The 26,777-nt window shown below is 52.5% G+C and overlaps 1 protein-coding gene across 3 annotated transcripts in view; it reads left to right on the top strand.

Moving 5' to 3' along the window:
* The window catches only part of MYH9 (myosin heavy chain 9), a 92,965-nt gene that overhangs the window by 6,961 nt on the left and 59,227 nt on the right, over positions 1 to 26,777 (top strand). The window contains exons 1-2 of one of the 3 annotated variants that reach the window (XM_060025586.1): positions 11,023 to 12,603; positions 25,835 to 26,172. In XM_060025586.1, coding sequence (XP_059881569.1) covers positions 25,840 to 26,172 — 333 coding nt within the window. In that variant the 5' untranslated portion in view covers positions 11,023 to 12,603; positions 25,835 to 25,839. Of the gene's footprint in view, positions 1 to 11,022; positions 12,604 to 25,834; positions 26,173 to 26,777 lie in introns of those variants that run through there. The other 2 variants (XM_060025587.1, XM_060025585.1) reach the window with 2 other exon arrangements.

Genomic DNA, 26,777 nt, shown 5'->3' with positions numbered 1-26,777 from the left:
AGAAGGTTTTAGACCCCACTGAACTGAGAGGTCAGAGGTGGGGTCTTCCTTCATCTCTCCATCCCCAGTTTCTCGCCAGCGCCGGCATGGACTTGACCTCTTGTCCTTGTTGCACGAGTGGAGTTCAGGTCTCACTGGTGCCTGTGCCCATAAGCCTGGGGACGCGGGGGGCCAGGCAGCCAAAGCTCTAGATTGCCGTTTAGGGATCTCATCCATTTCCTAAAAGGCGGATGCTCGGTACTTGTCTGGAAGTCTCTGGGATAAGAAAGTTGGTGGCAGGGAGCTATTTAAAGTTTTTGTCTGTTTTTGAATATTGAAGAGCCAACTGTTGGGTATTGATCCCAAATTTCTTGGCCAAGTCAGTCGTCAGAGATGCCTTGGGCTCCTGCTGTGTGGCCTGCCGCTGGGCCTGCTGGGGCTTCAGTGGGGACGAGGGCAGAGAGCCCATCCCTGGCCTCAGGAGCCTTACCTTTTATTAGGGAGTTGGGACACTGGGACGGAGACTTGGGACGTTAGGCAGCCCGTGCCACCCTGAGTGAGCAGGGATTTCTGGGCATCTCGAGCCAGCTTCCTGGAGGCTAGGATCATCTGGGAGGAGGAGGGAAGATGAGGAAGGTGGGCAAGGAAGGAAGGAAGAGGCTCTGGTGGAGGGACGCTGGCCTGGTAATCAGGATATCTAGGTTGAAGTCCCAGCCCTGCCCGTAATAGTAATAACAATAAGAGATAAATTTTATTGAGCACTTGCTAGGTGCCAGGTGCTGTGCTAGTGCTTTTACATGAATTCTCTCATTCAATTCATTCCCAGGAGGTAGGAAGTTGATCCCCATTTTACAGATGAGACTGAGCAGGGATTCAGACTCAGGCGCCCTGACCCCTGTGTGTCCCTACAGATGCCCTTCCCTCCTGGGCTTGCCTGTTCTCACTTGGCAGTGAAGGGTCGGACTGGTCCCTGAGTCCTCCTTCCTCGCCAGTGGCCGAGAATTAATGAAAAGAGTAGGGCTTTGGGCCGGGGCAGGATGGGGCACCTCACCCCTAGTGCAGTTAGCTGTTTGGAGCGAGGTTGCCAGTTCGATAGTGTTGCCTTGGCTACTGACTTCACCTTTAACCTCAACCGACCATTTTTCAAATGTGTGTGTGTTTTGTCCTAAGGGAGGGCAGCGTAAATCCCGGCTGCCGTGCCTGCCTGCTGTTGGCGGGGACCTGGCTGGTCCTCACTGGGAGCCAGCCAGCCAGAGGGCCCGCCACCATCTCCGTAGTGGGCTCTTCTTGACATCAGCCCACTTGCAGACTTGCATTCCTTCCTGCTTCCTTTGTCCATCTGTCTATCATCATTCAGTAACCACTCCTCAGAGCTTTACAGTGTATGCTGGGTGCTTGCCTGGGTGCTGGGAATAAGGAGGGGAAGGAATCAGGGGCCCTTGTTTCCAGGAGCTGTTGGTGTCCCACCAGAGTGCTGGGGGCCCAGGGGGATCTGAGAAGGCTTCCTGGAGGAGGTAGCATCTGAGCTGATTGCAAGGTAGGGATGTGGCACAGCGCATCCAGGGAACAGGGCTGGGACCTTGTTCATTCCCTCAGACTTCGGTGGAGCTTTGTAAGGGTGATGCAGGTGGCCAAGGCCCTCTGAGTCACCCTGGGCTAGTGAAAGATTTCTTCTCCTTAGTGGCTCCAGGCCCCGGCCCCATCTCAAAGCCCCTTAAGCAGCCCAAATGGCCCATTAAGGTCTGCTTCCCTGTGCCATTTCCTGGGCAATGTGGCGGTCCGGGATTCCACTCCCAGGCCCTTAACCTCTGGGTGGCTGCTGGGAATTCTGCCTGTGCCCTCTGGTTATGTGGTCAGCAAGGACACTGTTCCCAGTTGAAGGATTTGGGATGACATTTTTCATGGAGTGTTGAGAGAGACAATTGTTCCTGGAATAGGTTCCCTTTTTCTTTTTTTAATTAATTAATTTTTTATTTTATTTTATTTATTTTTGGCTGCGTTGGGTCTTCATTGTGTGCGGGCTTTCTCTAGTTGTGGCAAGCGGGGCTACTCTTCGTTGCAATGTGCAGTCTTCTCATTGCTGTGGCTTCTTTTGTGGAGCATGGGCTCTAGGAGCACGGGCTTCAGTAGTTGTGGCATGTGGGCTTCAGTAGTTGTGGCACGCGGGCTCCAGAGTGCAGGCTCAGTAGTCGTGGTGCACGGGCTTAGTTGCTCTGCAGCATGTGGGATCTTCCCGGACCAGGGCTTGAACTCGTGTCCCCTGCATTGGCAGGCGGATTCTTAACCACTGTGCCACCAGGGAAGCCCCTCGTTTCCCTTTTTAAAGTAAAAGAAAAGCGAGGAGGGGAGGTTTGTTTATAGCACAAATGATATAATAACAAACCTGGCAAGAAGCAAATTTGCCCCTCACTCCATCCACTGTTTGCATTTTTCTGGGTTTCCTGTCCATATACTTGCATATTTTACAAAATTAAATGCTAAAATTAAATTAGATACTGTCGTGTGTTGTGACTACTCAGTGATGTAATATAAAGTTTCCTATGTTGCAGCAGTCTCCACAGTTATTATTTTAATGGCTATGTTATGGTCCACGGTGGGAAAGAACCATTATTGACTTTGCCAGAAAGTTCCATGGGTTTTATTGAGTCTTTTGGAAATTCATTAATGCAGCAAATACAGAAACTGTTGGGTGGTTAGGGTGTAGATGAATGAGACGTCCCAGATCCTGCCCTCAGGGGGCTCACAGTCTATACCCAGGGAAGAATCACTTCACTTGGGTGTCGTTGGTTGTGATGGTGGTGAGCCCTGGAGAAAGTGGCAGCTTAGATGCCCTGGTAGAGTTGATGGAAAACAGGTAAAACCACTTTGTCATCAGTGGTGAGAAAGCGCAGGAACGTGGACCTGGGAGATCTTTCTGGGCTCATTGGAGGAAGATCTTTATGCCCTCCCTCCCCGAGTGGTTGGTTCACGCAGGTCTGGACCAGAAAACGCCTGGGGTGGGGTGGCGGTGGGCGGTAGTGAGGGACAGCGGCTCCGAGGGACCATGTCAGTGGGGGGGGGGGCGGTTCTGGCCCTCTGAGGGAGGCCCCTTGGTGACCACGGTGGGAGGCGGCCAAGGGTGGGGACATCTGAGAACCGTCCAAAGCCAGGCAGGCCACTTGGGCTGTGCTGTGGCTCCTGCCTTTGGGGAAGGAACCAACTGTGGCAACAAGTTGCAACAGCGTAGTTTTGTTGTAAAGAGGAAGTTGCAGTATCTTAGTGGCTGCTTTTAAGCAGACAGACCTTTACAACAGTAAAGGAGTTTTGGGGGGCGGGGCTGGGTGTGAGGGGAGAAGGCGGGTGGTCAAGGGCCTAGAAACTGGGCTACAGTGTCTTTGTTCTGGTGTTTTCTTTCGTTCCAGATTAATGGCTTCCTTGCCAAGGCTTCTTGCCTCTTTCCAGCTGCCCACTGCCCCTGTCCCCCAGCCCCAGCTTCTGGCTCAAGGGAGCCTGGCCTGAATGCTGCAGTCTTCCTAGAGCGCAGGAGAGAAGCCAGCCCCATCCCCGTACCCACACCCCGAGGGAGTGAGGGGGGATGAGAGGGCCAGGGCGGGCCGTGGTCACTGGGACACCTCCGTGGTGCTGTCTGTTTCAGGTTTTGCCGACCTCATCGGGTCCCCTCTCCAGGCTGCAGTGGCGTTTTGGATCAGTACCAGGTCCGCAGGGTTGAGGTTTGAGTAGGAGAGCTCTGTCGTCCTCAGTGTGCTCCCCTCTCCATCAAATACACACTCAGAAAACCAAAAACAAACCCTAAACCTCACCTAACCTTATTTTTTACATATTGACTTTAAATTAGTAATGAGAATAAACCATTAGCTGGGGATTTCAGCACTTAGATCATAATGTTCCCTGGTGGTCAAGGTGAGGTCCAGTGTGTATCTTTTTTTTTTTTTTTTTTTGGTGGTACGCGGGCCTCTCGCTGTCGTGGCCTCTCCTGTTGCGGAGCACAGGCTCCGGACGCGCGTGCTCAGCGGCCATGGCTCACGGGCCCAGCTGCTCCGCGGCATGTGGGATCTTCCCGGACCGGGGCACGAACCTATGTCCCCTCCATCAGCAGGCGGACTCTCAACCACTGCGCCACCAGGGAAGCCCCAGTGTGTATCTTTTTTAAATCTCCTGTCACCTTATTTACACTACTGTTTGGCGGTGATGATAGACTAGAGATTATCTTTGAATTTATACGATTTAAAATTATTTACCAGCTTTTATATTGGAGGAGGAGAGGTGGGGCAGGAATAGAGAATTAGATAAAGCGGAAGGAGGCAGCGGGGCGTGGGGAAGGGAGTGGGTGACTCTAGAAGTGGCAGCTGGGTTTAAATCCCATTTTTACTCAGTTTATTTATTCATTAAATATGTATCAAATGCTGGCTGTCTGCTAGAGTCTGTTTCAGTGCTGGGGATACATGACTGGGTAAAAGTAACCAAAGTCTGCGGTTGACGTTCCAGTGGGGAGGAGCAGACAGCAGACAGCCAAACAGGCTCACCGTGGCAGGTCAGGGTGGCGGTCATGCTGTAGAGAATGATGGTCAGGTGAAGGCATGTACAGAGCACCAAAGGCTGGGCTGCTTAAACAACAGAAATTTATTTCTCACCGTTCTGGAGGCTGGAAGTCCAAGATCACAGTGTCTGCAGGGTTGGTTTCTGCTGAGGTCTCTCTCCTTGGCTTGCAGATGGCCTCCCTCTTGCAGCCTCTTCACTCAGTCTTCCCTCTTTGCACACATCCCTGCTGTGTCCAAAGCCCCTCCTTTTACTAGGACACCAGTCAGATTGGATTAGGGCCCACCCTCATGGTCTCATTTTCACCTAAAGACCTCTTTAAAGACCCTCTCTCCAAATACAATCACATTCTGAGGTACCGGGGGTGAAGGCTGCAATATGTGAATTTGGGGGGCAGGGTGCAGACCATAAGAGGGGAGAGGGGAGTGGGTATGTGTCAGTGTCAGAGGAGGCCTCTCTAACCCAGGGACACTCTAACGGTCCCTCTAGGACTTCTCCCTACTTCACCAGTTGTTCCTTTAACTGCTTCGAGCCCCAGTTTGCTCACCTGTAAAATCTGGTTAATAAAACCCATCTTGTGGTGTCCTTTGGGCAGCTAAAGTGTGGAAGTCACTCCGTGCACTGTCTGGTTCATGGGGGACCCCCAGTAAATGTGTCCCCATACCCTCTTCTGCCCCCCGCCCGCCCTTGGTTCACAGAGCGTCTTTGCCTTCTGTCTTCTTTCATCCTCTCTGCTCCTGAGTTCCACTCCTCGACATCAAAGTGCCGCAGTAACCAGGCCCCCAGAATGGACCAGGGGTGGACAGTTCTTAGGTCGCTCTGCCTTCCTTACAGGGGTGATGGCATCCTCCGCCCATTCTTGTGGAGCAAGTGTTCTTGGAGATGACTTCTCCCCTCTGAGGAGCCATAAACACTGCTTTTACGTGAGCAAGAGGAAACGCTTGCGGAAAACTCTGCAGGATTAGAAAATCCCAGTTGCTGGCCGAAGTGTTGGGTGGCTGCCTGCCAGGGAGAGCTTCCCTTGCTCTGTCAGCACCCACGCCCCCCACTGGTTTCTGTCTTAGCCCTTCTCGACCCTACTTGCTGGTGTCCCTGCCCTATTAGAGGACTTGCCACTGGAACCCTTGCACTGTATGTGGCCCACTGTAAGCACTTAATACATGCTTCAGAGAGGAGTGAGTATATTCATACTGGAGCGTGAACCAAACAGACCTGGTTCAGCATGAGCACTGTCACTTAGCTCTGTGTGACCTTGGGTAGATGGCTTTATTTCTTTGGGGTCTGAGGTTTAACCACTGTGCCATGGTTCTGTCTGGTACTTGTGTACATAGGCAGGGGACTTGGAGTCAGACCCTCTGTCCTAATTCGGATTCTCCCCTGTGCCAGCTCTTGGACCTTGGGGGAGTCATGCATCGTTCCTGTGCATATGTTTCCTTGTCTGTGGAATGGGGAAAATAACTACCATGAGCGTTTTGGTGCTCAATAAAGTTTAGCTTTATTGTTTATTTGTTTTATTTACATACAGTTTCTCCAGCCCAGTGCCAGGCTGTCTATTATAAATATATCTATTTTATCCATTTTTAACAAACCGATCTTCATGTACTTTTTCTATCACTGTGAAGTTTGAAGTCACACTCAGGTTACTGCAGTTGAAGTCTCCCAATCCCACGAGGGTGGCGGTATCGATGTTCCCACTTTAGAGCTAGGAAAATCGAGGCTCAAAGAACCTAAGTGCCTCACCCCAGGTAGTACGGGAGAGATCTCAGGTCCTCTCCCCGCTCCTCTAATTTTCAGGCCAGTGATTGTCCATATCTGCTTCCGTTGCCTCTCTTGCCCTCTCATCCCACTTAACCCTTTAAGTAGATAGTGTCTGTGAAGCTGGGGGCTTGTAGACTTTCACGCTTTTGTACACAACCTTAATGCAGTGGTTGTCGGCCCGGTGCCTCCCTGGCTTATGGTGCCAGGTGTGAAATACAGCCTTCCCTGCTCCACTGGAGACACACATCCGTGGGCGGCAGGTGCGGGTGGGCGGCCAGGTGTGTGAGATGGGCTCAGCATGGCTCCTACAGGGAATCTTAGCTGTTCCCCCTCAGCCTTCCAGCACTGCTCCTGCCTCCTAGCTGCCTCCTGGCCGCCTCCTAGCCCACCAGCCTGCCTTCTGCCCAGAGCTGGGCCCGCTGCCCCCCAACCATCTCCTGCGCCTGCCAGGGTGTGGAGGAAGTGGCTGTGTTGCCCCGAGCGCTCATGAAAAATGCCTCATCACGGGATACATCACTGGCCGCCGAGCCCGGTGGAATTCCCAAGGCCCCGTCGGCACTGTGGCTTCTCACCTCCCTCCAGACCTCCCTGGAGTTGGTTCTGCCCACTTGCTGGCTGGCACTTGAAACCTCACATCAGTGAGGAAGGAACAGACAGTGGCCTCCAAGGCCGAGACTGAAGATGCAGCATGGCAACGTCCCTCCCAGCCTCTTACCAGCCACGTGCCCTGGAGCCCGGTTGTCCTCAAAGTGCGGACACGCTGGGGACACTGGGCCGAGGGCTCTTCCGGGTTGCAAACCCCCGTGTGCAGATCTCCACAGTCTACACACCTAGGGCAGACCAGTGTGACAGAGGCTGAAAAAGGATGGCTCTCTTCCCCTTTAAGACAAGTCTCAGGCTTTAGTTATCCTTAGGTTGAAGTAGCCAAGCCCCCGTCCCCTCCTGGCTTTCAGACAAGAATCTGAAGAATGTGATACTCCACTGAGGACCTGAGCAAAGATCGGGGGCTGGGGCAGGATTCTGGGCCCTTCGGGGACTTTCGCCTGCCTTCGCCTGCCGCCTTTGTGCTCCTGGACCTGGACATTCCAAACTGGTTGTGGTCGGGAGTGTGAACCACAGGCCTGTTAAATTCCTGCCTCCTCAGTGGGATCCGCAGGGGACAGCTGGGAGGGGCGGGGAGGGAAACCTTCCCCTTCTGACAAGCACATCTGAGAGAAATCGGGTTAAAGGAGTTTGCAGGTGAAACTTGCCTGATGCGAGGGGGCTTGCGTCGGCCGCTTGGGTGCTGGGTGGCAGGGAAGGTTGTGGGCCGTCCCCTTCCTGACCCATTGCTGACGGCCGGTCACCAGGTCTTCTCACCAGCCTTGCCTACTGCTCTGTGCCTCTGCTGCCTCTCTGCATGTTCAGAGCCTGCTGGGTAGGCGCAGACTCCGCGGTACAGGCAACAGCAGCTACTTCGTGCACCCTGGGCTTTGGTTTCCTCATCTGCAAAGCAGGACGCTAACAGAACCTACCTCTGCGTTGTCGTGTGCAGTAGTGAGGTCTCATGTGAGAAGCACCCAGAACTAAGTGTCAGCATGGTCCTGTACTAGGGGCTTTGTGATTCCTGAGATGAAGAAAGGGAGGTGCAGAATGCTTAAATTATGTTCCCAGGACTTTCCTGGTGGTGCAGTGGTTAAGAATCCACCTGCCAAAGCAGGGGACATGGGTTCGAGCCCTGGTCCAGGAAGATCCCACATGCCGCGGAGCAACTAAGCCTGTGCGCCACAACTATAGAACCTGCGCTCTAGAGCCCGCGAACCACAACTACTGAAGCCCGCGCACCTAGAGCCTGTGCCCTGCAAAAAGAGAAGCCACCGCATGAGAAGCCCGCGCACCACAACGAAGAGTAGCCTCTGCTCGCCGCAACTAGAGAAAGCCCGCGTGCAGCAACGAAGACCCAACATAGCCAAAAATAAATTAAAAAAAAAAATTATGTTCCCAGAATCCCTCAGCCAGTGAATGGAGACTCCAGTGCCCACATCCAGGTTGGCCGGATGTGTCCCATCCTGCGCTGATCCCACAGCCTCTGTGGGGTGTGTGTGCACACGTCTGCGTGTGCACGTCTGTGTGTGGGGGAGGGGAGGCTCCGCCCAGGGCAGGCTGGTATGGCCGCATCTGGCCACTCCCTAAGGCAGGGTCCACCACGGTTTCTCTCACACAGCTTCGGCCTTGGCCCCTCTGGGACCAGCCTGTGGCCCGGGCAAAGGAATGATTCTCAGCGGGTGGTTAAACAAGCGGCGGCCAGGTTTCTGGTGACAGATGTGGTGAGGTCATCCCTGCGACCAGGCTCCCTGCTCAAGGACAGCTGGGCTGGCCGACCTTTCAGACACGGGTGCGAGCACACTATGCTCTAGGAGCTGTCATTCAATTTTTGTGTCAAGTGTGAAATAAGTGGGTTTTATCTTCACCCCGTGTGTGGCTCGTATTTGGGTCACTTTCTCCCGGGAGGCCGAAGGCTCTGGGAGGCCGCTTGTGCAGACTGGCTTCTCTGGAGGGCTTGTCTCTGCCCGCCCTCCAGCCTGTGTGCCCAGGGCTGGCTCCCTGCTGGCTCAGTGGTGAACAGGCCCAAGGGATGGAAACGAAAGGGAGACGGTTTGCCGTCCAGTTTTGGATGTTTTGTTTCTGCCGTCCAGAGTGATCAGAGCAGCCCAGGGGACATGGCCTCCTGCTGTCACCATCCCGGGTCCTCTGCTTCCCAGGCAAACTCTCACTATTGGGCCATCCCGACCGCAGCCCCTCTGGAGATGATGAAGGAAGAAAACCCTCTGAAGTCAGTTCACGTTGCCTTGGTGGAGAAGGAGGCCACTCCAGTGCCCCTTTGCCTTTGAGCTGGTAACCAGGGGGCTCGTAAAAGTCCGTGGACTGTACTTGAGGGTCTCTGTGACCCCCTAAGTTGATACACAAAGGGTTCACAGCCTCCAACCAATTCTCAAAGGGGTCTTTGATGGCTGGAAGTGTTAAAAACCACTGATCAAGAGAAATGGGGACTTTGGGTTTCCTGTTTATAGAGTGTGTGTGTATGTGTGTGTGTGTCTGTGTATAAACAGATGTGCAGAGGCATATCTATTTAGACACAGACACAGACACACACACACACAGGCTATTATCAGGCAGCAAGGTCTGTCCACTATAGGGTTAGGTGACATTGTCCCCAGGATGTGAATGCGAGGAGAGTGCCCTCCCTGGGGCAGCGGGCTTTTCCTCTCCCATCTCATCTGTATGAAACCTTTTATATAGCACTTCTGGGCATCTCTTCAGTGTGGGGCTCTGCCTGGAGCTTTGAGTGGTGATGTTTTGATAGTAGTGGCTTTGATCTGTTGTTACTCTGCCTACAGAAGAAACTGGGCTCTTCTTTCTTTCCGTCCTTGTGATTTTCCACCTGGGCTCCAGGTCCTCAAAAGATGTTTCCTAAACCCCAGGTCCAGACAGGTCACTTCACCTCCCTGAGCATCGGTCTCCCTCTTTTTTAAGGGGGACGGTGGGGAGCAGGGAATGGGGCAGGGGCCGTAGGATACCTGCCATGGCTTTACTGAGGGTGTCGGGATCAAATGATGGGAGCGGCGGGGGACCAGCAGTCCAGCCCATGTCAGGTGACTGGGCTGCTACAGCTGCCACCTTACAGGCCGGAGGTTTGACACCGCCCCCCCCCCCCCCCCCCCGCCCCGCCCCAGCCTTGCTTTGGCTTTGGACTTAACTTTTGCTTGTGAACTTCACTGTTATCTTGGGCAAGTCGCTGGCCTAGTCTGAGCCTCACATACCCAGTGAAGGCTGAGGGCAGATGGGTGTTTCTCAGGCTGTCAGTTGAGACTCGCTGGTGGGTTGTGAGATTACCGGTGGCAACCAGTAGTGTTAGGAATTAAATAGACTCGAGTGCATAGCGTGCACATATCATTTTGCAAAGCTTTTGTTTGACACATTTGCGTATTCGCGATAAAAAGCTTTTAAATCATTTTTTTTCTACTGCGACTTGAGAGTTTAAAAAAAATGTTGGCGCCCCCAGGATGAGATGCTTCTTGTGGGGGGCTGGGTGGGGTGGGGTCTTTCAGCCCTGACTTGTGTGGTTCCTGCCCACAGGTCTGAGCTGAGCTGGGTCTCCTCCACCCCTGCAGCTGAGCCTGTAAATGGAGCTCCCTGCAGGATCAAACTCTTTAACTAAAGTTCTTCACAAAATTCTGGGAAGTGAGCTGCATTCCTGGGGTGGAATAAATCATGCTGAGTGAGGCTAGGCAGGATGTGACTTCAAACCCCCCGAAGTGGGCTTTGTGAGGGCAGCATTTGTGACTGACTCATTATAAGCTAGCTCAGCAGCGACACAAACTCCTTGAGAGAAGAGGCAAGACTGTCCGGGAGGGGCACCGGCGGGCCCGGGGCGCCGCCAAGCACCGCTCCTCCCTTAGCTCATTTTGGTCCCCACAATAGTCCTGTGAGTTGAGCCGTGCTCTGACCGCATTGCAGAGATGGGGCTGTCAGCTCTCCGCTGGGGGCTGCACAGCTCCACGCCCTCCTGTCCTCCCAGCTGACCCGGGGAGTGGGGGGGCAGCTGGTAGTGTCTCCAGTTGATGCATGGAGAAACCGAGGCCTAAGGGCCCAGTCAACCTGGCCCAGTTTGTTCTGTTAGTAAAGGGACGGGTCTGCAATCCCCCAGCCAGTCTTGGCTGTCTCCTGAGTCTGATTTTCTAAGACGCCTTCCATAAAGGTCATGAATTAAGTTATCACCATTTGGAAGGTCTCTCTCCTCTCAGGGCCGACTTACTTAAATGACTGCCTGATCAATACAGGAAGATCGTTGTTGACCTCTAGCCAGTCGTGTGTCAGTTAGAAACAAAACAGAGATTAGTGTACATCAGATTTAGCTGGAAGGGCGGTGGAGAAGAATGAGGCTGCTGATAGGATCCTGAACGGCCACAGAGAAGGCTCAGCCCATTCTGGGCCTTTACTGCCTTGTCTACTAAAGAGAATCACTGAGGTTTGGAAAATAAGATGCAGGATTACTGGGCTTATCCTCAGGCACTTTAAGAATGGGTGGCAGAGAATCAGTTGGGCTTGGTCCTTGGAGTTTGGACCTTTCGGGAGACTGGAACCTTCCCCATTTCTAAAGTTCATTAGGGATTACTCAGCACCTACGCAGGTCCGTCCTCAGGGACCTGGTGGTGACTGGGATCCACCGTGGCCCTAGAGCTCTCAGCCCAGCAGAATGGGATCGGGATGGCTATTGGTGGCAGCGGCTACGATATTCAGGGATTTTGTTTGTTTTTTGTGTCATTTGAACATCACTCAGAATAACAAGCTGCCGAAGACCTGGTGGGCCCTGGACTGAGGGGTCTTCAAACTTGTCTTTCGTTTCTGACCTCAAGTTGGGCTTCTCAGCCATCGTGATGTGGACTCAGGAAACCCGCGTGCTGCACTTTCCCATTGAGACTGCGGCCGTATAATTAAATCTTCTCAGTAGGGTTATTTTTCTGTGTCGGGCTTCAGCAAACTGTGCTTGCGTGCTTGGGGAAAGAAAAACCGTCCTATCAGCAGAACCAAAGGGAAGGAATAACTTGACTGCAGGAATCTGAAGGTTTGTGTCGCCCCTGTGCGAGTGTGGGAAGCTCTTGAGGGTTCAGGAGATGCGATCTGCGGGAGGACAGGGTGGTGTGTCCGTGCACAGTTCCTGATGAGAAGTCAGCCAAGCTATTCTGTCAAACCCGGGGGTGCATCTGGGAGGATAATGGGCACCTTGCTCTTTGGGGGGGACCCCACCACCACGTCTGAAACGACTTGCTTCTCTACAACTTCTCCTGGGCAGCCGAGTGGAAGGAAGCTCATTACCGAGTAGGTGAGGCACCTGTGTGATCTCACTACACAAATATTGAACCAGTTAAAAGCAAAGTCAACATCCAGTGCAGACAACTTACCCGCAGACCTGCTGGCAGCTGCTTGCCCAGCTTCTTCCCATCGAGTGAGAGCTGCATTGCTGCTGTGCCTGTCCTGTCCTTTGACACCAGACAGGAGGGGTTAGGAGGGAATGGTGATTCTGCTGGACAGCCAGGTTCCAGAAGACACAACGTGAGCTGTTAACCCGAGCATTCTGAATAGGCGAGTTCACGTCCACAGGCACCGACTGACTGAGGACCTTCTCTCTGAACCCTGGGCTCAGTCAGCACCGGAAGGAGTTCCAGGGACTATGGAGACAGGCAGAGAGGTTCTGTTGGTTCTGGTATAAGGCAGACTGTGCTGGAGCAGGCCTGGGGAGAGGAGAGAGAAAGAGGAATAATATACCGGGTGTTAGGAAAGGCTGCCTGGGTGAGTGGAGAATTGTGATGAAGCGAAGACTGTCTTCTGGGGAGTTGTATGTTTTTTTTGTTTGTTTGTTTGATAAATTTATTTCTTTATTTATTTTTGGCTGTGTTGGGTCTTCGTTGCTGCACGCAAGTTTTCTCTAGTTGCAGCGAGCGGGGCCTACTCTTTGTTGTGGTGCATGGGCTTCTCATTGCGGTGGCTTCTCTTGTTGCGGAGCACGGGCTCTAGGCACGCGGCCTTCAGTAGTTGTGGCATGCGGGCTCAGTAGTTGTGGCTCACGGGCTCTAGAGCGCAGGCTGAGTGGTTGTGGCCCACGGGCTTAGTTGCTCCGTGGCATGTGGGATCTTCCCGGACCAGGGATCGAACCCGTGTCCCCTGCATTGGCAGGTGGAGTCTTAACCACTGCGCCACCAGGGAAGTCCTGGAGTCGTGTTTGAATGAGAGTGTCTGGCAGGGGACAGGAGAGATGGGGCTGGAAAGGTAGTTGGAGGCACTGGTTGCGGGAATTGGTTGGGCTCTAAAGGCCATAGGGATCTTTCTCTTTAGGTGGGAAAGGTCGTCATTCTGAATGGTGGATTTCTTAAATAGCAGAGCTGTTTTCAAGCTCTGCTTCCTGCCCTGATTAGTTGCTTGATTCATTCATTAAAAATGTACCTTGTGGGGCTTCCCTGGTGGTGCAGTGGTTGAGAGTCCGCCTGCCGATGCAGGGGACACGGGTTCGTGCCCCGGTCCGGGAAGATCCCACATGCCGCGGGGCGGCTGGGCCCGTGAGCCATGGCTGCTGAGCCTGCGCATCCGGAGCCTGTGCTCCGCAACGGGAGAGGCCACAACCGTGAGAGGCCCGCGTACTGCAAAAAAAAAAAAAAAAAAAAAAAAAATGTACCTTGTGGCCCTGAGGACAGGATGGTATCTTAGTGGAGGAGACTCAGTTGGGCACTTTGGTCTCTGACACATGATGCAGGAGATCTATGCCCAGGACACTTTGGTGCCACTGGCCAGAGAGTTCCTGGGATGCTGGGTCGCTTCTCACTTAGGAGGAAGTGACCGCAGTGGGCATGGACTGCCAGGGTTCTCCTTGCCTGGGTTCTCCCTGAGCTGGGCTGTTCGGAGTGGTAGCTCAGAGGGTGAAGTCTGCCTCCATTTGCCCCCCCTCGTGTGGCATGTGATCTCTTTCTCCCCAGCCTTATCAAGGAACTCTTTCTCCTCTCAGGTTGGAAGCCCCCTCCTGGCTGGTCCATGGTACTTTCCAGCTGCTGACTTCTCTCATTGCCCTCTTAAACTGAGGTCAGGGAGGGTGATCTCTTTATTTCATTTATTTATTTATTTATCCCCCCACCCCCCCCCACCCCCCCCCACCCCCGCCCCGCAGCGAGGAGGGTGATCTCTTTAAAATACAAATCCAGGGCTTCCCTGGTGGCGCAGTGGTTGAGAGTCCGCCTGCCGATGCAGGGGACACGGGTTTGTGCCCTGGTCCGCGAGATCCCACATGCCTCGGAGCTGCTGGGCCTGTGGGCCATGGCCCCTGGGCCTGTGCCGTCTGGAGCCTGTTGCTCCGTAACGGGAGGGGCCACGGTGGGAGGGGCCATTGTGGTGAGAGCCTACCGCAAAAACAAACAAACAAACAAAAAAAAACAAATCCAGTGATGTCACCCTCCCCCACTTCCCCTTGTCCCTAGAGTAAAGTCCACATTCCTCAACTTGGCTGATAAGATACTGGGTGAGCAGCTGTGCACCCTCCTCCTCCACCCCCAGTCTCCAGCTACTCCCTCCCACGCCCCCTGCCCCTCCCCCGTGCCTCTCTAGGAGGAGGGAATCTGCATACTCAAGTCTCGTGTCACTTGATGGCCTGGGTTCCTTGGGTGCAGGCCCTGTATCTCGGCGTTCCCTGGGGAGCTCAGGAGTCCTGGGAAGCCCCTCCAGATGGCCTCTGAGGAGGGAAGGGTGAAGGGGTTGGGATCTGGGGCTCTGGTGCTAAATTCCTCTCTGGTCTGTCTCTGGTCTGGTTTTCTTATCTGCTAGGCATCAGTACAGGCTTGGGTTGGAATACTGCTAATGGAAACAAGTCCCAGCTTCTTCTGTAAGCAAACAACATTCCTGAGGTGGGGAGGGGAGGGGCCCATCTGCCATTCTCCCATTCCTCAGCAGCTTCTGGGCTCTGGGCTGCTGGGGGGCCCCTCCCCCCTTCATAGCCTGGGGAGAGTGAGCACCTCGGGGTGGGGGCTGCTGTGAGCTTGGCCCTGGGTGGCTCAGTGGCTGAACAGCCCCCGTGCTTATGCAGGAAGGCTTCTGTGTCTATTATCTTGTTTGAGCCTGACAACAGCTGCCCAGCAAGGGTCACCCAGCTGGTCAGTGCCAAGCCGGACTCAACCCCTGCTCCTCTGCCACAGGCCTCCTGAACACATCCCACCAGACCAGCATTTCCCAGGCCAGCATCAAGAAATATTTTTCATGAAGGATATTCCTGGGCGTTAAGCCTGAATGGGCAAAATGAAGTGGGTTTCCTTACTGCAGGCTTCTCAGAACCTTCTGTGTGCCTCGCGGCTCAGCAGAAGGGCCATGGGATGCAGCATTTCCAACCTTCCTTGGCCAGAAAACCCTCTCCCCTCGGGCAAATCACTTAGGAGGCTAAGGTGGCTAAGAGTCACGGGATTGTACCACCTTGTTCTCTGTGGAGTAGCGTAACCTGGAGAAAGTCACCACGCTTCTGGAAGGTTTTTTCGTAAGTCCCAGGTATCATTCCAGGAAGGGTTAGGATTGATCAGGTCAGGAGGACAAGACAGAGGAGTTGGGAGGCAGTTCCTAGTAAATGTCGGATTCTTTGCTGGGAAGTTGAGTTACAGCTCCTCCAATGGTTGACGGTCCATACTTTTTTCTCTTTCTAAAGCTAGGAAATTGAGGTGTTCCGAGCTTGAAGATCACAGGAATCCTGAACTGGGGATCAAACCCAGGGCCGTCCGACTCCAAATTCGTGCCCATTCCATTCCTTTCCATCATGGTGCATTACAAACACTTTATCTTGGGATCTGCAGAGCCGGTGCCCCACGGGGCAGTGGTTTCTCCAAGTCCTGTCTGTCTCTTTGTTCTGAATTGATACCAGAGAACGTGCCTGAGGCACTTGCTCAGCAGATGCAGACCAAGGACAGGAGAGGCAGGAAGCATGGCCCAGGGCTCTTCCTGGCTCCCAATGAGGGCAGAGGCCACGCCACCGCAGCTGAGGTCCTTTCTGCTCTGTGTGGTGGTAGATGGTAGGCACCTCCATCTTGGTTAATCAGGGGGCGCTAGATGGTTCCAGAAAACTGAGATGGTTTATTCAACCTTATGCAGAGCTTCTTGGGGTCCAGTAAGTTATCTTTAGTACTATTTCTCTTTGTGGGTTGAAAGCCCCAATATGCTTTCTTTCCCTTTTTGCTTGGGGGATATAAAAATTAGTCCACAAATGGCTCGGGTTTTGTAACAAAGAAGACAGATAAGGTGGCTACGACCCTGGTGTGTGCTTTCAGCTCTGCTCTCCCCGTCACTTCAGCTCTTGTACTCTCTGGCCTCTTTGCATAGCGCTTCGAAAACCTTCCCCATTACTCCTCCTGCCTCCTCTTCGTCTTGTTCCTTATTCATTCATTCAGGAAACTTTAACTGAGCACCTGCTCCAAGTCGGGCATTGCCCTAGACGTTTGAAGATGAATGAGAGCTGGTCCCTGTCCTCAGATAAAACTGCACATCATGACAGTCCAGCTGCTGGATTACTGCAGTGGATACAGGACAGAGCCCAGAGGGGAGGGACGTGAGGGAAGTCTTTTCACAGCTATCAGAGGACGGAGTGTGGAGCTATTTGAGAGAGGGTTCCTGGTGCAGAGGACACCTCTTCTTCGAAGGCCCGGAGGCGTAAGCAGAGTGGGATGTGAAGGAATTGTTTATGAGGATCTGGGAAAGGCTTAGGCTGCACCACAAAGGGAGGGCAGGGGGAAAGGAAGGGCTAGGAGCACAGAGGAGATCAATGGGTAGGGTCACAAGGGCCTACTCACCGTGCAGAGATGATTTGATTTGATTTGGGGGAAGTCGCAGAGCCCTTGAACTGTTGGATGGGCTAAGAATATCAATAAAATAGAAAGTAGCATGCCTAGAAATGGAGCTGCTGAGTCATCCTGAAGGCAGTGAGGAGGCTGGATTTGAAGGAGGTGGAAGATGCAGGGCTTCGAAGAAGAACCAGCAAGGAGTAGCTGTAACAGCCCAGAAAGGACTGGAGGCAGGCCTGGTATGGAAGGGGTGCTGGCCATGAGGTTGGTGGAGGGCTTGCTAATCCACCGGGGAGGAATTTACGGTGACTGTCTTGGGTGACCAGAAGGACAGTGTCTTAGCTGGAGATGGAGACCTAGAAGAGAGTGCAGGTTTGGGGAGACGAGGGTGGGGGGAGTTCAGGTGTGATGATGCTTGTGGGTCCACCAGGTGGAGACGTCCCTCTGGTAGGTGGGAAACATTCACCTGGGTATCATCCCTGGAACTAATCCTTTTTCTTTTTTCTTTTTATCTTTTTTTTTTTTTTTAATTTTTGGCCATGGGCTTCCATGGTGGTGTGGTGGTTGAGAGTCCGCCTGCCGACGCAGGGGACACAGGTTCATCCCCTGGTCCGGGAGGATCCCACGTGCCACGGAGTGGCTGGGCCCGTGAGCCATGGCCGCTGAGCCTGCGCGTCTGGAGCCTGTGCTCCGCATTGGGAGAGGCCACAGCAGTAAGAGGCCCGCGTACCGCAAAAAAAAAAAAAATATTTTTTGGCCATGCCGCTCGGCTTGTAGGATCTTAGTTCCCTGACCAGGGATGGAACCCGTGCCCTCGGCAATGAGAGTGCAGAGTCCTAACTACTGAACTGCCAGGGAATTCCCTCCCTGGGACTAATTCTGATTTGCCAAAACCATCCAGTAAATAGCATTTGATGGATTTCCCAGGACTATGGGGTGAGCTGGCCCAGCCATGGACGCGCTCCCCCCTGCCCTGCCCGCAATGTGGCTGCTTTCTGTCTTCCATTAATCAGGGCCTCTTTTTTTTTTTTTAATTAATGAATTTATTTATTTTGGTCTTTGCTGCTGCGCACGGGCTTTCTCTAGTTGTAGCAAGAGGGGGCTACTCTTCGTTGCGGTGCACGGGCCTCACATTGCGCTGGCTTCTCTGGTTGTGGAGCACGGGCTCTAGGTGTGCAGGCTTCAGTAGTTGCAGCACGTGGGCTCAGTAGTTGTGGCACACGGGCTTAGTTGCTCCTCGGCATGTGGGATCTTCCCAGACCAGGAATCAAACCCATGTCTCCTGCATTGGCAGGCGGATTCTTAACCACTGCGCCACGAGGGAAGCCCGTCACCGGGGCCTCTTGATCCTGGTGAACTTTGCTTATGAATCACTGCCTGGGCTGCCGTGTTGGAGGCTCTGAGGGAGATTCATGTCCTGTCTGGGGAAGTACATCAGCCTCCTTTGCCTGATTTATTTTTTTTAACTGGGCATTTAACGTACAGTCCAGTAGTGGTCATATCCCTTAAAATACAGTGTATTACAAGGGACAGTCCTTCCTCAGTGACAGCATCATCCATGATGGTCATTGTTTGGGTCCTGGGAATGATTTCACTCTGAGGACTTCTGTTTTGAGAGTTGGCTTGTGCCCTTGAGAGTTGGGAGAGGATTTACTAAGGAGAGGTCTGGGTCCCTGATGCAATATTTGTTCATACTAATCCCTTAAATCAGTGGTTCTCAACTGGGTGCAGTTTCCCCCCACTCCCCACCTTTGGCAATGTCTGAAGACAATCTTGGTTGTCAAAACTGGGGACCAAGTGCCCCTGTCATCCAGTGGATAGAGGTCAGAGATGCTGCTAAACATCTTCCAATGCACAGGACAAGCCCCACAGCAAAGAATTATCTGGTCCCCAATGTTCACAGTGCTGAGGCTGAGAAACCTTGCTTTAACTGATCACATAATTTCATAGTTTATGAAAAACTATACCTTCTCCCTTGGCCTGGAATATTTTTTGATCATCTTTCTCCTCCCCCATCAGTATTCTACCCATCTTCCGGGACCCAGCTTAAATGTCATCTCCTCCATGAAACTCTGCCTTGAGTTTCCAAGTTTTCCATTGAATCACCCCTTTCTCTGTTCCTACAAGCAAGTTGCTTGTTCCTCTGTTTTCCTTCATGGAGTCTTGATCCGTGGTTGGCGGAATCTGCGGATTTGAAGGGCCAGCAGTACTTCTTCTTCACCCATACAGCCAACCTATCTGTTGGGCCCCCACCATATCTGGTGCTGGGTGCAGCTGTGAAAGGGAGAGGAAACCAAGAAGCTTGCTTTCTGTCCACTCTGTACTCTATATAGAAGTCCCAAATTGGCACTGTCACTAGTGGTATGTGTCTATCCTGTCATCTCGCTACATTACAAGCTCCTTGGGTCCTCTGCACCTTTGTCACAGTATTTTTGCACGTAGAGCCTCAGTATGTATTAGTTGATTGAATAAGTAAATCTTATGAGTTTGAAAATTTCTATATTACTTCAGCAGGTGCTTTCATAGGCTCTTTTTTTAATTAAAAATTTTTATTTTTATTTTATTTATTTATTTTGTGGCTGTGTTGGGTCTTCGTTGCTGCACACGGTTGCAGTACGATGGGGTGAGCTGGCCCAGCCATGGACGCGCTCCCCCCTGCCCTGCCCTCAGCGTGGCTGCTTTCTGTCTTCCATTAATCACCTGGGCCTTTTTGTTTTTTAAAATTAATTAATTAATTTATTTTGGTCTTTGCTGCTGCGTGCGGGCTTTCTCTAGTTGTAGCAAGCGGGGGTTACTCTTCGTTGCAGTGCACAGGCTTCTCATTGCAGTGGCTTCTCTGTGTTGCCGAGCATGGGCCCGAGGAACGTGGCCTTAAGTAGTTACGGCACACGGGCTTAGTAGTTGTGGCTTGTGGTCTCTAGAGCGCAGGCTCAGTAGTTGCGGCACACGGGCTTAGTTGCTCCGGGATCTTCCCAGACCAGGGATCGAACCTGTGTCCCCTGCGTTGGCAGGCAGATCCTTATCTACTGCGCCACCAGGGAAGCCCAGCTCTTTTCTTTTTTAACTTTTTATTTTATATTGGAGTATAGTTGATTAACAATGTTGTGTTAGTTTCAGGTGTACAGCAAAGTGATTCAGTTATACATATACATGTATCTATTCTTTTTCAAATTCTTTTCCTTAACAATGGAACTCAGGCACCTCGAAAGTTTAATTTCACTCAAAAGCAATGACTATAAGGAGAAAGAGAAGGGGCCTGTTTACCTGTGCTCTCTGGGATGGGGGTGGGGATTAAAAAAAAAAATTAAAGGGGCCTGCTTGCGTACATCAGTGACTGAGCTGGAACAGGGCTCTGCTGTCTGGGTTGAGGCAGCCTGGGTCTCTGAACTGGAACCTTGGCTCAGAGAACTTGAATGGCTCCCCCAAGGTCACAGCCCTCACCTTACTTTTAGCTCCGCCGATTTAAGGTGGAAATGTGAAGAGTCCCTTGTACAGACCAGCACAAGGGGATGGGGTTTGCAGCCTCGAGCTGGCATAATTAGAGCTGGCATAATTAATGTCCGTTTCACTGGTTTGCTTCCCCAGCAGGGTTCTAGGGTTGTGTTCTCCCCATGGCCACGGAGAGCTCGCGGGAAGGCAGTCTCAAGTGGAAACTGAGCAGGGCCTTGCAGCCGAGTGGCTCTGAATTTGAACCTGGCTTTTGTGACCTGTCTGAGCCTCATTTCCCCCACCTGTCATATGAATATGATGACATACCCCTTAGGAAATGATTGTGAGGACTGAGTGAGAAAATGGAGAGCTCAGTAGCAGGCTCTCATTACTTTAAGATGAGTTAAGATGGTAGCTTTAAGATGAGTTGTGATGACTTTGAAAGCTCCAAGCCTAGAAGTTGGCCCGTGGAAGGCTACATAAATCCTACCGTCTAGGAACGGAAAAGCTCACAGTGTCTGGACCACTGATTTGTCCTAGTACCATAAATTATGTCTCTAAGGGGCTCGCAGATTCTTTTCCAAACAAGCACACAAGCAAGTACAAAGAGAACCAACCAAGGGGAGGGAGGGGAAGAAGGAGGGAGGGGGAGGGAGAGGATGCCTTCGGAAAACAGGAAGGAGTACAAGATCCAAATGGACCTTTGGGGGGGGAGGGGAGAAGGCAAAGAATCGAGGAATGACATTTTGTGTTGAAAGCAGAGGTTTTTGGTCAACCTATCTACTTTCAGTTTCATCATTTCCTGAGAATCCTAATTTAGCCTCTGGTTGTGTCCTCTCGATTATGGCCTAAAAAGGCAACGACTTGGGTTTCTTGGAGTTGGACTGGCACCCACAGGAAGCCAGCATGGAAAGGGCTGGCTTTAGCCTGATCTGATCTCCAATGGGCCAGAGCCGCCTCCTTTCTCCTTAACCCGTTGCTGGCCTGCTGAGTCCCACAGCTTCCCAGGACTTCTGAGGTTCCCTAATCTGAGTCACGAGCGCTTTCCTGCAGACAGTTTTCTTAGTGCTGGTGTCGTTGCTGCCACGTGGGTACCCTGCCCAAGTGGCCGTGCACACCAGTGTACCCTCGGGGGCCAGAAAAACACCCGGACAGATGTTCCTTTGCTCCCATAACTCCACTTGAGAACTTATGTCAAGGTGGTCCATTAGATAAGAGGAAAAGAGCTAGTAAGCGGTATTTTTTTTTAAAATCACTTTGGAATATCATGCAGCCATTAAAAGTGATCACTAATGAGGCTTTGGGGTCAGGGGTCCTGGGTTCGAGTCCTCCTCGCCCCCAGCTGTGTCAACAACAGGTTACTTTCCTCTCAGAGCCTCTGCTTTGTCCCCTGTAACAATGAAGCATTTGGATAAAAACCATCAAGAAGCGGACTATGGCCCTGTGGGGAAGTGGTCAGAGTGAGGAGAGAAAATACAAAATGTGAAACTCCCTGCCTGAGATAGTTAAAAATCAAGTGTTTCTATGAGCTGGGACTAGAAGGGACCATTAAAAAAAAAAGAGAGAAAACTAATTTTTGTGGGGAGAGTGTCAGGAATTTGGTGGTGCGTCTTTTTCTTTCATCTTGTAAACTGTTCTATTACACGCAGTTTTTAAAAAATTTCAGAGGCCGTTTAGCATGGTTCCAAGACAGGGCGGGGAGAAGTGGCGGGTGCTGGCGGCCGCAATCAGGCAGTCACCTCCCTGGTGTCCTTTCTATAAAGCCCCTTCCTTCATTGCTCACAGCTCTGGACGGTGGCGGCTTGCTCCACCTGCATCCTCAGAGGTGAGAGTTAACCTGTGTGCTGGCTTCCCCGCCAGGCACACAAGAGTCAGCAGCCACTGGGGCCCAGGAGCCTCTACCTGACACAGGTGGAAACAGGAGCTCCGCTGCTGCCCTGTGGCCCCCAAATCCTTGAATGTGGATGTTCCTGTCCAGGCCTGGTGAGAAGGCTCTTGAATAGAAACTCCATTGTTTATCGTGACCTCTGCAGCTCTCCCCACCGGTCTAGCCCCATGTATTGATCTGGGCACATCATTCTGGCAGAGTTGCTGAAACCAAAGGGCTCTGTCCTTGGCCTGGTCAAGCAGCCGTGTTTAATGAAAAGTCCTGCTCAGAGAGAGGTGCTGAGGCCAGTCGGGACTCCTCAGACCCACTATCCGGGGGTGGCTTGGCCTCGCTGGAGGCAGAGGGCTGCAGCCCGATTCAGCTCTGAGGGGGCAGGGTGTACCCCTCCCTCTTATAGGAAGTATGGCTTGGCCTGCAAATCTCAGATAGCTATCAGAGGTAGACAGTGCTGGCCTGTACCTGCCCCCTGCTCCCCCACTGAGGCCTGAAGGTAGGGTAGAACCAGGAGCTGAAGGTGGGGGGTTGGGTGGAGTCTTCCCCTGCTACCTGCTGCAATGTTCATGGCCTCCAGTGCAGGCTCACTGATGAAAGGGCCTGGCCGTTCACCCAGATTCCCAGGGTAGGCCAAAGGCCAAACACCCAGGGCCTGCAACCTGGAGGTAGCCCGCATACTCTTTGCTCTAGGTTCCCCCGGGGTTGGAGTTGCTGGGGTGAACTGGAGTTTGATGAGGACCAGAAGTCGTTGTGCCATCCCTGAGGGATCACTCACTGTTGACGGTCTCAGGCCGAGGGAGTGAGAATGTTGGATTTCACCCTGCTCTGCTTTTTTTTTTTTTTTTTTGTGGTACGCGGGCCTCTCACTGTTGTGGCCTCTCCCGTTGCGGAGCACAGGCTCTGGACGCGCAGGCCCAGCGGCCATGGCTCGCAGGCCCAGCCGCTCTGCGGCATGTGGGATCTTCCCGGACCGGGGCACGAACCTGCGTCCCCTGCATCGGCAGGCAGACTCTCAACCACTGCGCCAGCAGGGAAGCCCTGCTCTGCTTTTTGACAGGCCACATGGTCCATACAAGGAAGGCTCATTCTCAGCCTCCCTGGCTGCCTGATGATGCCGAGTAAATATCTGCTGAATGTTGTGGGATGCATTCCCCTGTACCGCCCGTGCTCCCCTCAGCTTACTGACAGTTTCAGCCCAGCCCCAATGTTGGCCTGACTCCTTTCGCAAGACCCCAGGCACAAGTGTGCTGGGAAGAGGCCAGGCCTGGGGACCAGGCAGATCTGGGTTAGCCCATAACTGGGCCGGGCAACTCTGGGCAAGCGACTTGCCCTCTCTGGACTGTTTCCTCATTTGTAAACTGGGGAAAATAAGAGCTTTTTTTCCCCAGGGTGACTGATGGTTAGGTGAGGTTGGGAATAAACCAAACCTGATGTTGGTAGGTAGGTACTTAATGATTGGCCCCTTCCCCCCTTCTCTTGGAGTGATCTTGTAAAGGGTGTCTTCACTGGACTGGGTTGGTGGAACTCCTAACGAGCAGTGGACTTGGGGTTTTGGGGGACAGGGTTGACGTGAATCCCTTTTTGCATATCGATGGGAGATTGTCCTCTCCTTTCCGGGTTTCAAGTCTGAGGAACCAGCAGCCAGGGAGGCCCTGTGCTCACTGATTGTTGCGAGCTCTAGAGCACGGTGGTGACGTGACTGGGGAGATCGGTTTGGGGACCCTGGGTGCTAGGACTTTGCAGAGGGTGACTGGCCCGTGGTCAGATGGACGGCAGAGAGGCAGAAGACAACTGGTATTTACTCTGGCACAGAGAAGCCTTTGATCTGTTTGAACGGACTGGCCAGTGTGGAGGTGAGGACGGCTGGATTTGGGCCTGTCTAGCCTCCAGACCCACCCGGAAGATAAGGCCGGCCAGGTGGTCTGCAGCCGTCCCATTCCTGCTGCCTGACTCTGGGCCCTGCCTGCTTCTTCTGGGGGTGGTCCTTGCAGGTGGATGGTGCCCCTTGGTCCCCCCAGAGGGGCTGCCGGGGTTTGCTTGTGCTGCGAACGTAAACAAAGCCCCTGGCTGAGCTCGCTGGGGAGGCTGCCAGGCCCTGCCGCTTGGCTTTGCCTTCCCTTGTGGTGGGTGGGAGCTGGCAGACTTCCTAGAAAACAGCCTCTCCTGGAGTGAGTCCAGGGGAGCCCCTCAGCCTTGATCTGGAAACCATTTAATGAGCCCAGATAAGAAGGCCTGGGCAGCCCAGACTTTCGCTTTTGTTCTCTGCCTCCCAAGCCTTCAGCCTCCTTGGCATCCAAATTCCTGTTGGGATCAGGAAGCATGAAAGACTGTGAGACTCTGGCTTTGGATCTGGGGTCCTCCTGGCTTCCTGGGCCTGGGGAGGGAGCCTTGATCTCACAAGGGAAAAGCTTCCCGGTGTCATGAGCTAGTCAATGAGCTTCTGGGTTGTTCCTCTGGTGGCTGTGGGCTGGCTCTGTCCTAGACCAGGGTTTCTTTTTCTTTTATTAATTTAATTTAATTTAATTTTTATTTTTTATTTATTTTTTGGCTGCGTTGGGTCTTCGCTACTGCGCGCAGGCTTTCCCTAGTTGCAGCGAGCAGGGGCTACCCTTTGTTGTGGCGCGCAGGCTTCTCACTGCGGTGGCTTCTCTTGTTGTGGAGCACGGACTCTAGGCAAGCAGGCTTCAGTAGTTGTGGCATGCGGGCTCAGTAGTTATGGCTCGCGGGCTCTAGAGCGCAGGCTCAGTAGTTGTGGCGCACGGGCTTAGTTGCTCCAGGGCATGTGGGATCTTCCCAGACCAGGGCTCGAACCCGTGTCCCCTGCATTGGCAGGTGGATTCTTAATCACTGCGCCACCAGGGAAGTCCCTAGACCAGGGTTTCTTAGTCCTGCTTTTGGTTCACTCAAAGCAGCTGTCCTCCCCGCTGATCCCAGCCTGAGCCTCTGAGCAGGAATAAGTACTGTGGTTAGACTATGGGAGACCACAGAGACCAGGAGTCCTTCTTAGGTAACTCTGGACTAAACCCCTTACCTCCAGAGAGCTTCTGTTTCCTCATCTGTAAAATGGGATGATAACACGCACTTTACCCACTTTACAGAGTTGTTAGGAGGAGGATCTTCTGAGATAGTGAAGTGTGTGCGATGGTATTTCATAAACTATAAAACCACTCAGATAAGAGGGATCATTATTTTATCTTTCTTTTGCAAATCAGCTTCAAAAAAGGCAAACACACATGGACTTATGTTCTCCTCGCCCATAAATTATGAGCGTTGCCTTTTTACATTAGTGCCTCAGAAGGGAAGCACTCATTACTCTCCAGGATGTGTCCTGGAGCCTGACTTCTTTTCTTCTCGCCTTATTTCTTGGGGCGATGGAATTAAAATCTGTTGGCAACATATTGGTGTTGTGTTTTCTTCTCTTGGTTGACTCCGTGAAATAGGAAAAAGTTTTTTAAACTGGAGCCTTCCACTCTGTGCACTTGTAGTCAGTTGCCTTTTTTGGGTTAACTAGAAATGCGTTCTTGTTGGAAGTCCTCTTAAACTGTGTGGTCACTTTCCTGCCTTAGCAGGTATAGCTTAGTGTGACTCTAATTACATCTGTCTGAGACTTATTATGCATATCATTTGGCACAATCGTTGTTTATAGATTTGTTTGTGCATCAATCCTGGGATACATCTTACCATTAATTCCTTACAGAATCTCTGATATCAACTTGTTTTTTCAGTGATGTACACCTTTCTCCCGAAAGTAGAGGGCGAGAAAATTTTGACAAATTGTACGATCTGGTTATATATAATTTTACTTATTATAATGCTGTACAGTTTGCAAACACATGACGCGAGTGATCTCTTTGTGGCTGGTATAGTTGTAGCTAACGTTGTATCCTTTTTTTCTCCCGGTCCTGGCTCTAAGTCACCATGGCGCAGCAAGCTGCCGATAAGTATCTCTATGTGGATAAAAACTTCATCAATAACCCGCTGGCCCAGGCCGACTGGGCTGCCAAGAAGCTGGTATGGGTGCCTTCAGACAAGAGTGGCTTTGAGCCCGCCAGCCTCAAGGAAGAGATGGGTGAGGAGGCCATCGTGGAGCTGGTGGAGAACGGGAAGAAGGTGAAGGTGAACAAGGATGATATCCAGAAGATGAACCCACCCAAGTTCTCCAAGGTGGAGGACATGGCGGAGCTCACGTGCCTCAACGAAGCCTCGGTGCTGCACAACCTCAAGGAGCGCTACTACTCAGGGCTCATCTACGTAAGTGAGCGGGGCTCTGCACGGGTGGGAGGTTCCAGGGCTCATCTACATAAAGTGGGCGGGCTCTGCATGGGTGGGAGGTTCCAGGGCTCATCTACATAAAGTGGGCGGGCTCTGCACGGGTGGGAGGTTCCAGGGCTCATCTACATAAAGTGGGCGGGCTCTGCACGGGAGGGAGGCTCCAGGGCTTATTTACATAAGTGAGTGGGACTGTAGGCGGGAGGGAGGACCTGCCGAGAAGGAGATACACTGACTGGTGTTAAGTGGAAAAGTCCTCCTTTATAGACCAGCTTCGCCCAGGCTTCTGATATGGCAGGTGGGAAGGATTGAGGCCCAGAGAGGGCAAGGGACTTATGCAGAGTCACACAGCCAGGTGCTGGCAGGCCTGAGACTGGAACTCGGGTTTCAGTATCTCTGTCTTTCTTGATGAAAATATTGTATGGACCAAATTAAAAGCCCCTGTCCCTCGGGGTATTAACCACTTAAATTCAGCATTAGTGACCTGCAGAAAAACAAACAGCCTTAAAGGAAGCATTGCTTGTCTGTGGAGGGGAGATGGGAGCTAAGTGCTGTTGTCTGGGAGTGGGACTCTCCCCTTGGCATCC

Source organism: Delphinus delphis, chromosome 11 (assembly GCF_949987515.2).
Source record: "Delphinus delphis chromosome 11, mDelDel1.2, whole genome shotgun sequence".
NCBI classification, from domain to species: domain Eukaryota; kingdom Metazoa; phylum Chordata; class Mammalia; order Artiodactyla; family Delphinidae; genus Delphinus; species Delphinus delphis.
This window is presented reverse-complemented; position numbering and strand designations above follow the sequence as displayed.